General features: G+C 39.2%; 1 protein-coding gene across 1 annotated transcript; it reads left to right on the forward strand.

Annotated features, from left to right (window-relative positions):
- The first annotated feature begins 1,485 nt into the window (after nt 1–1,485).
- On the forward strand, nt 1,486–10,464 carry LOC142544245 (gamma conglutin 1-like). The gene is made up of 3 exons (XM_075651305.1): nt 1,486–1,633; nt 3,163–3,410; nt 9,172–10,464. The coding sequence occupies exons 1-3, from the start codon at nt 1,486–1,488 to the stop codon at nt 10,357–10,359; spliced, it is 1,584 nt and encodes a 527-aa protein (XP_075507420.1). The 3' UTR covers nt 10,360–10,464.
- The last annotated feature ends 345 nt before the right edge of the window (nt 10,465–10,809 follow it).

Here is a 10,809-nt window from a genome sequence, read left to right on the forward strand (position 1 = left end):
CATGTTTAGCTGCTTATTTGATTTAAGGATTAAACGTTTTAAAAACTAGATTAAAATTGCATGATGGGTTACGTTTAGAATTTGGACTATCTCCAGATACTATGCCTCCAGAAGCGCCCCAGCACAAATCGACATGATGATATTCTTGGAGGCGGTAGAGGACCACCACCGCCGCCGCCGCCAGGAGACGCAGCTACCCGTGCACTAGAGGGTATTGCTAGGCTTAGGGAGCAGGCTCAACAGGCTCCCCGACTTTAGACCGACATTTATGAGCAGTTCAGACGGCTCAACGCGGAGGAGTTCGGGGGTACCACAGACCCTTTCATGGCAGAGGGTTGGATCCGATTTTTGGAGCTACATTTTCAGTTCTTGGGGATGAGGGATGGCGACCGGGTCAGGTACGCCACGTATATGTTGAGGAATGACGCATCTTTTTGGTGGGAGGGAGCCGCACATGGAGTGAATTTGGCTACTCTCACTTGGGATCAGTTCAAGGAGATTTTCTACAACAAGTATTTTCCAGTAGATGTCAGGGGCTGCCTGACGAGGGAGTTCACGAGTCTCCGACGGGGGACTCGACTGTGGCAAAGTCCATCAGGAAGTTCGACATGGGCTGTCATTTTGTGCCCCTCATTGTGAGAAATGCTGCCCAGAAGTTGAGGCATTTCATGGATGGCATCAGGCCTACTTTGCGTCGGGATGTGATGCTTATGAGACCGACGAGTTATGATGAGGCCACTGGTTGTGCTTTTCAGACGGAGCAGGCCCTCTGAGATATTGACATCGAGATGCAGCAGAAGAGGCATCAGGCCCAGTAAGAGCGTATGTGATGCACGTGAAGGAGGCCGAGGCGGAGCCGGACTCTACATTGATCACCGGTAACCCTTATGTCTAAGATTTTAATTTATCACTTTGATTATATGGGTTATACGGTTGTTGATTGTTGTAGGAATTAATTTATGGCATTGAGCACATAGAGTAAATTAGGATGCATGCTCTACCTAATTGGATTTTAGGATTGAATTGCGTGAATTGAGAATTTGAAGGACCTAATTGTAGTAACTGATAGTATAGGGACCTATTTGGAAAATCAAAATTTTCAGGGCTGCTTTCGATTTTTGGAAATTTTGTGGATCAAATTCTTCATTTTCAAGGATTTTAAAGGTTAATTGGGCAAAATTCGAAAATTTTAAGGGGACAAAAAAGCAATTTTCGAAAACTTTAAGGGCCAAATTGCAATTTCCGAAATTTTTGAGGTGAAATTCAAGATTTTTGGAGTAGATCAGTAAAGCTTTCGCAAATTCTGGGATTATTTTTGACGGAAAAATTTCTTAAGTTTCATCGCGAACAGATTTGATGGTATGTTTTGTCGCATGAAGGATATATATTTCAGGTGTAGCCACACATACATTGCTAGATTCCGGAGCTACACATTCGTTTATATCCGAATCTTTCGTCAAGAGACTAGGAATCATATCGGAGGCTATGGATTTGGGATTCAGAATATCGATTCAATTGGGAAATCAGATGTTTACCTCCCAGATAGTGAAGAAATTGGAGTTTCGGTTACAGAAAAATGCGGTGCAGACAGACTTGATTGTGCTACTGTTGCCGGAGTTTGATATTGTTCTAGGTATGGACTGTCTTTCTTCTAACGGAGCTGTCATAGATTTTCGACGGAGGTTAGTATCTGTCCGACCGCCCAGCGGTAAGCCGTTTGTATTTGAGGCAGCCAGACATCAGCAGATGTCGCACATCATTTCTTGCATTTGTGCGAGGAAGCTCATGAGGAGAGGCTGCCAGACGTTTTTGGCCAGTATTGTGACGATGTCTAGAGGAGGTCGAAGTGGTCAGGGACTTCCCCAGTGTTTTCCCAGACGACGTTTCATGCATCCCACCAGACAGAGAGGTGGACTTCTCTATCGAGTTTATGCCAGGTACTACGCCTATTTCTAAGGCACCATATTGTCTAGCACCTGCAGAGACGAAATAACTAAAGGATAAGATACAAGACATGCTAGATAGAGATTCATTCGCCCCAATTTTTCTCCATGGGATGCACCAGTACTGTTTGTTAAGAAGAAGGATGGCAGCATGCGGCTCTGCATTGATTATAGGGAACTGAACAGAGTCATGATCAAGAACAAGTATCCACTGCCCTGGATCGAGGAACTATTTGATCAGTTTCAGAGAGCATTTGTATTCTAGAAGATAGATCTCCGATCAGGTTACCACCAGATGAAGATGAAAGATTTTGACGTGCATAAGACGGCATTCAGGACGCGTTATTGACACTGTGAGTTTATAGTGATGCCCTTCGGTTTGACGAACGCGCCAACGATCTTTATGGATCTCATGAATCGCGTTTTTCAGCCGTATTTGGATCAGTTTGTCATAGTTTTCATAAACGACATCTTAGTCTATTCAAAGAGCAGAGAGAAGCACATCCAGCATATGAGGACCGTACTGCAGACCTTAAAGGACAGACGATTGTATGCCAAGTTCAGTAAGTACAAGTTCTGGTTAGACAGAGTGGCATTCTTGGCCACATTGTATCCCGAGACAGAGTGAAGGTCGATCCCAGCAAGGTTGAGGCAGTCCGAGATTGGCCAGTGCCTAAGAGTGTGACAGAGATCCGCAGTTTCTTGGGATTGACTAGATACTACCGAAAGTTCATTCATGGTTTCTCTTCTATTGTGGTGTCTATGACCGCCTTGACGAAGAAGAATGCCAAGTTTATTTGAGGATCAGAGTGCCAGAAGAGTTTCGACAGACTGAAGCGGGCATTGACCTCAGCGCCAGTTATAGCTATGCCATCGGGGCAGGGAGAGTTTGTTATATATACAGATGCTTCAAAGCTCGGTTTGAGAGCATTGTTGATGTAGCATTACAGAGTTATAGCTTATGAATCCCAACAATTGAAGGTCCATGAGAAGAATTATCCGACTCATGACCTCGAGCATGCAGCAGTGGTTTTCGCCTTGAAGATTTGAAGAGATTATCTGTATGGAGAGAGATGCGGGATTTTCATTGACCACAAGAGCCTAAAGTATTTATTCACACAGAAAGAGCTGAACATGAGACAACGGAGGTGGCTAGAGCTAGTGAAGTATTATGACTGTGACATTAGCTACCATCCGAGTAAGGCTAATGTGGTTGCAGATGCCCTGAGCAAGAAAAACGCAGTGATTTCTCATTTGTCGGTACAGAGACCGCTGCAGGCAGAGATTCAGATGTTTGAGTTTGCAGTTTATGCCAGGGGCGATGCCCCAAACCTTGCTACCCTGACAGTACAGCCGACTTTGAGAGACAGAATTCGGGCAGTGCAGCCTTCTGACGAGCAGCTGCAGAAGTGTAGACAGAGGGATGAGGCTAAGGGCTGGAGGTTGTATACTGTTGTGGATGACATAGTCAGACATCATGATTGACTTTGGGTTCCGAATAGTGATTCTCTGAGAGCAGATATCTTGACCGAGGCCCACAACACCCCGCCCTCCATCCATCCAGGGAGTACGAAGATGTATAAGGATCTTCAGTCTCTTTATTGGTGGCTGGGCATGAAGCGAGATATTCTGCGTTTCGTCTCTGAGTGTTTGACATGTTAGCAAGTTAAGCCGAGCATCAGATACCTGCAGGGAAGCCGAGACCATTCCCTATTCCCGTGTGGAAATGGGAGAATATTACGATGGATTTCGTGACAGGGCTTCTGAGGACGACTAGTGGGTATAATGCCATTTGGGTGATAGTTTATCGGCTCACTAAGTCAGCACTCTTTCTACCGATCAGGAAGACTTTCACCATGATTCAGTACGTAGAGATGTATATCAGAGAGATAGTTAGACTGCATGAGATTCCAATGTCCATCGTGTCAGACAGGGATCCGAATTGATTGTTGTTTTCGAGCAATCAGTTCACCAATTCAGCGATCAGTTAGACCTTGATAACATCCGAATTCGCCCAACTGACATGAATTAAGACTTGTTCTCAATTGCGTTTTCTGATCAGTTAAGTTGGCGAATCGTCATTTTAATAATCCAGTTGAGAGATATCATCAAAATACCGAAACTTACCAGAAATTCAGTTTGTGCATAATCCAGTTTCAGTTTGCTTCTTGTGTTAATAACTTAACACATGAGTAAATATGTTAGAAACACAATAACAAGTTTTGTTACATCAACATCAAGATTGCAAACATGAAATGTTCCAAAAATTTTATCATTCTTTCAGCAAAGAATTGATAATCCTTCATCATTCGAGAGGATCGAGACTCATGCATCCATTCATATTGAGGAGCCCAGACCTCCTTCTAAATCTCAAAGAGTTGTGTTTGATGAAACTTCCCTTGAACGAGATCCTGGATTGTGTATTTCGATGTTGCAACATACTGTTAATCATCATGATAAAATTAGAAGAGCTTATATCAAAATGGGGACATATCAACCTAAATATTTAATTGATGTATATTATACTTCGAAAAATCATAGATCACAGCTTCAATAGTAAGATTATGTCTATACAGATTATCTTTGTATATTTTAGTTTTAAAATATTTAATTTAATCATCTAACATTACATGAAAGGTTTTAAAGATATTCATTTTATTTGATTTTCATTAATTATTCTTGCAAGATGATGATTGAAGGATCGTTTGCTAGGCATCTTGAGGTGCTTCAAACAAAATATTCTCCAAGAGCTACAATAGCTCGTGTTCTAAGAATGTTAACACCGGTGAATTAAATCGAATTTGGTTTTAATACCAAGCGGAAGAAACTCGAAGTAATCTTTCGTGAAGAAAGCTGTTATAATTTAAAGTATTTTAACTTATGTAAACTGAATAACTGAAAAGCATAGGGTCAGTTTTCGGATGTATCAGTTGAGTTATGGTAAGAACTGAACTGATAACATCACGAACTGATCAAATCAGTTTGAAAACAACAGTTAATCAGTTAAGTACACAAGATATGTTTATGGATGTTCGGAGACTTCAAATGCTCCTACGTCACCCCTTCTACCACCTCGGGTAGGATCCACTAGAAGACTTTGATCTATACAACACCTTGTACAAACCCACTCAGCTTAGAACTTACTCTACTGCCTAATCTGAACTCCTAGCCTAGACTAAAGGCAACACATTTCAGCCAACACTTCTTTAACGTCTATGTGTCAAAGACTACATACACAATTTTAATGTCTTTGTGCAAGACTATATTTGAGTGGTGGTGTGTGTGCGTGTGTGAGAACTGAACAAGGAATGCACCACGAAGGTGTTCTCACACACTGAGGGAAGTAAGCTTCTGAACTAAGCTGATATGACTTGAGTGCTCCCTCTGGGCTGATTTCTTCTTGAAAGCTGGTAAGCAAATAAGCGTGCTTTTTTTCTTTGTATCTTCACACACTCTTGTATGTTCGTATTTTTGCTGATGGTCTTGAGCTTGTATTTATAGAGGCATTGAGACCGTACTCCAAGACTCATCACATGTGATCGTTGCAGCTTGAATGTGTTCCTTGATATATGTGTCTCGACTTTTCTGACATGCCTCCAGGAATCTATCGGCTTTAATCTTTGCTGCAACGTCCATTATTTTACTTTTCATCATACAGATGCTTTTGTATATTTGTGCGTAGCTGGAATCCATTTAGATAAGCTTGTCTTGATCTGCAACTGATTGATTCCTAACTGGTCATCTGAACTGATCTTCAGTTGGGCTGGTGAAATCATTTAACTCGTTAGTTGAGATTTCACTCTTTTACTTGAACTGGTCAGCTGAGTTCTTCATCAGTTTAACTCTTCATCAGCTGGCCGGGTTTCTGAAGTTCCTCTGCCAAACCACCTATCAGCTGGACAATCAGTTGAACCATTCTTTGATAAATCAGTTGAGCTGATTCAGTTTGGTTGATCAGTTGGTGTTTTGAGATTGCATCTCGATTGCTTCAGTTTGGCTCGTTTAACTGATCAGTTCGAAGCCTGATCAGTTCCAGCTTCCTGCGCACTAGGTAAATCATTAGAAAAAAATAACAAGTTTTGTTAACATCAAAATTAAGATTGCGAACATGAAATGTTCCAACAATGATGATATAATATTAAATTGTCAATGTTTTATCGGTTTCTGAATCTTACGAGTTCAATAATCAAAATATTGAAGATCTTGTTAATGAGAAACTTTTTGAGACTACGATGAACTGACATCGTAGTTATGATTTTAATCGTTATGGATTATTTTGTTTTTTGTTAAATAACTTAGCCCGGATAAATTTCAAATCCTGACTCTGCCACTAAGTTGGCTTCAGTTTCAGAACACTTAAAGCATTTGTGACAGGTGGAACTGATGGTCCACCCTTTCTTGTTTGCATCTCGACATTTGTGATAGGTGGAACTGATGGTCCACCCTTTTTTGTTTGCATCTCGAATTCATATGCTTTTAAATCAGCAAACATGTCAGGAAGTTCCAACTTGTTCAGATCTTTCGATTCTCTCATGGCCATTGTTTTGACATCACACTCCTACGGAAGACAACACATTACCTTCAGTGCAAATTTTTTATTTGAATACACTTTTCCTATTGCATTCAGCTCATTGACGATGCTGCTGGATCCTTTGTCAAATTCATTCATTGATTCACCATATTTCATTTTGATATTGTCAATTCTTGTACAACAACTAAAAGTTTATTTTCCTTTGTCTGATCGTTGCATTCACATAGCTGGATCAGTTTCTCAAATTTCTTTTGGTAGATTTGCACATCTTTATTTTGTTGAAGGTGTTCTTGTCCAACGTCTTGTAGAGTATATCCTTGACAACATTGTCCTAGTTGGATTTTTTCTTGTCTTCAGTTGTCCGCTCATCATGTGGCTTTTCAATACGATGATGTTCTAGCAACTGTAGTATTTGCTTTCATTATTTTCATTTGTCCGTCAGTTATGATGTATCATATATTATCATCTTGTGCAGCTAGATGAGCATGTACTTTTAACTTCCGGTCATCAAATTTTTCTCTGGAAAACATTGGAATTTTGTTGAAAGATGTCATGGTTATCAGATGTATGTATTTGGAATTATTCAAGAACAACATTTAACCACTCTGATACCACTTGTTAGGATCGGTTAATACGAGTAAAGTGTTTAGAAAATGGGTTGAATAAATACTTTGGCATTTTGATCTTTTTCAAATGTGAATCAGTTCTTTGAGAACTGATCCCGAAATCTTGTATGTCAATATCAATCAGTTAACTAAAATAGTACGGAAATAAACTGAATGATGTATTTGAATAGTTTGGTTATGGTACTGTAATAACTGAAAGTAAGAAGAAATGAACATGAAGATTTTTATTGATATTCAGAGACTTCAAATGATCCTATATCACCCATTATATCTCAAAGATATGTTTTTACTAAAAGATTTTGATTAGTACAATAAAATGTAGTAACCCACTTCAGTTTGGATTTAAACACTCTACACTGAAACTCTTAGTTTTTATTACACTTTTCATTTGATAAATGAATAGTTCAAATGAGTAGCCTGATTGCTACGAATAAATCAGTAAATAATGAGCTTGAGATTGCGATTTGCAAACTGAATATAAACTTAAGAATGAGCAACTAACTGATAACTGATTGTTCTCGTTGTTATTGTTGTTCGTAAAATGTCAACATTTTCCATAACTGAACTCCTCATCTATATATAGTCTTTGATTCCAATGATCACATTGAATCCATTTAATGAATAATATCCATTGAATCGTCTTTTAGTACATGTAGACATCCTTTTCTGACAATGATGTGATGTACCAGACTGTTATGCTTCATCTGTTCTTCTTAGGTACTGAGTGTAGTAAGTTTGTCTACTGAGATTCAAACTTATAACTGATGACATGACTATTTTCGATAATCAGTTTTAACTGATGTTCTTTCAGTTTGAACGCTCTTTTAGCTTCGGTTCCAGTTTTCAGTTATGCTATATCTGTTAACATTCAGTCCTGTTCTTCAGTTCTAATATCGACCAATTTGTCGATGTCCAAATTATCAGTACTAGGACTTACTTATATTTTTGAGAACTTTAGTTTATTTACTTTATAAGTTCTACTTAGTCTATTTCACTCCGATAAGTCTTCTTCAGTTCTAAAATCAGTTACGTGCTTTCAGTTCAGTTACTGTTAAGTTCGGTTACTGATTGGTTTCTCAAAGTCTGAAACTTATAATTTCCAACATATACCCAATGGTTGTTACCCTTTTCTTGAACCTCATTTCAAATTATCGAAAATCTGAATGGTTTTTCGCTGTTTCTATTTCCTTCGTTTCGAATTTATCAAGAACCATAACTTGATCTTGCTTAATTCAAATTTGCATGTGAGCGAAATTTTTTTGTCCTTATAACTTTGACACATGAGATCATCTAGAAGACAACAAGGATGAAGTTTCGCCTAGTACTCTCATTAGTTCCATTATTTGCTAAATTAGGCTTCCAGCCAAACCGATCCCGTGAAAAATGAAACTAAGCAGAATTTTGAATATTACACTTTCGGAGTCAGCAATTTGGCATCTATGGTCTCACGTTTTCCATCAGCGTCACCCTTTGTTTTAAATGTGACTTTAAAAAAATCACACTTCTCCTATTGTCATGACATATATCAGTGTCATAATTTACTTCCAACATTATTAAAATAGCATGCGATCCATCCACAGTAGTTTTAAATTAAAATATAATAATAAGGATAAAAAATCCAGTTCGTTATGTGAAAGAAGGAAAAATTTAAAAATGGTCCAAATGTTTTGGTCCCGTAAAAATTTGGTCTCATTAAAAAACTTGGTTTTTATGCACTTTTTGTTAATTTTTCCATCCAGAGTGTTGATATATACGTCAGACGTCATGTCAATATTCTGCGTAAAAAACCAATTTTGATCCCCAATTTATATAACCCGTTATTGCGTGTTAGATATTACAGCTTCCAGTAGGCAACTCATCAGTCATTGAATATTCTACGTGACCGATGGGCTTGCCTATAAGAAGTGATGGTATCCCAAAACTTGAATAGTTCTTTTTTTATCAGCTAGCAAACCAAGCAAAATATTTTCCATGGATTTCATACCTCTCAAGATTCTGATCCTAGCCATCTTCATCACTTCCGGTCTGGAGACGACGAAATCCCGAGCACCCTTCAAGCCTAATTCATTAGTTCTCCCTCTCACCAAGGACGGCGCAACCAACCTTCACGTGGCCTATATCCGAAAGAGAAACCTACAGGGTCTCCATACCCGTAATTGTCGATCTGAATGGCAGATTCTTGTGGGTAAACTGCAGCAGAAACTACCTTTCGTCATCTTACAATGCTCCCATTTGTCACTCCACACAATGCTCTAAAGCTGGTGTACATTACTGTCATAAATGTACTTGGAAGGATTTCGAACCCGGTTGCCATAACAATACATGCGCCGTTATTGCAACAAATCCTGTAACACAAGTAAATGGACTTGGTGAACTTTCCCAAGATGTGATCTCAATCCAATCTATTGCACCAGATGGATCCAGAGTTGGCCAATATGCAGATATTCCTAATTTTCTCTTTGCATGTGCGCCCTCGTCTCTTTTACGAGGGCCGCTCCCACGAGGAGTTGCAGGAGTAGCTGGACTTAGTCACAATCAAGTTTCACTTCCAGCACAAGTTGCTGCCTATTTCGGATTTCAACCCGAGTTCGCTTTGTGTCTGTCTCCTTATCCAGCGAGAAAAGGAGGGATTTTCTTTGGCAACATCCCTTCTAGTGTAAGGCCAAAAACTCTGGTATACACACCATTAACAATCAGTGAACCAGGTGAGTACTTCATACCGGTCCGATCGATTCAGGTAAAAAATAAACTCATCACTTTCAGGAGCACAAGAGGCAGAGTGGGGTTTGGAGGAGCATTACTCAGTACAACAACACCTTACACGTCTCTCGAGCACTCGATATTCAAAAGCGTATCCGAGTCATTCGCTGATCAGTTAACAGGGGTTCCTCAGGTAAAAGCAGTGCCGCCTTTCAGTCTATGCTTCAATGCGAACCAAATGCCACCAACACGAGTCGGGGGGATCCCAGATATCGACTTTGTCATGCAAAATCGAAACGTTACTTGGAAAGTTCTGGGAGTTGATGCAATTGTGCATGCTAGACCAGGGGTAGATTGCTTGGCTTTCGTCGACGCGGGGATGAATCCAAGAACATCGGTTGTCATCGGAGCGAATCAGATGGAGGGTTCCAACTTCCTACACTTCGATCTGCCCAGGTCTAGGCTGGGCTTTGTCCATTCACGTTTCGAAACTCCAGTGAACTGCACTGATTTTAAATATGACAGTGTTGATGAGTTAGATGCAATGGGTGACGATTAAGGTTGTATGTAAATGTTATCTTGTCGTGTAGATGAATATCGCGTGTAATAAATATGTAATTACTTTTATTTTCTTATGCTAATAAATTATATGAAAGCTGTTGCAGGGTTGTTATTATTGTTGTTATCGTTATTTTACTATTATTATTTTTAATTTTGCACATGTGAATGAAAAACTATAAATTATTTGGTTGAAAATGTTATTTTTAATGAAAATGTTATTTAAGAATTTTTTTTAATGAAATGTTACATTGTTTTTAACCACCAATCGAGTAATAAGATCAAAAAATAAAAGTAGTGAAACGTCATCATGGTACCCCAACAGAATCATACAAAGGATTGTTTAATAAAAAACAAAGTGCTGACTATGCGTGCGCAAGATCTAGCCCATATAAATTATTTATCAGCGTAGGTAGTATGTTACTGTGTTGATTTTTTTTGTATTTATCCA

This window comes from Primulina tabacum, chromosome 5 (assembly GCF_025594145.1).
Source record: "Primulina tabacum isolate GXHZ01 chromosome 5, ASM2559414v2, whole genome shotgun sequence".
Classification (NCBI taxonomy): Eukaryota; Viridiplantae; Streptophyta; class Magnoliopsida; order Lamiales; family Gesneriaceae; genus Primulina; species Primulina tabacum.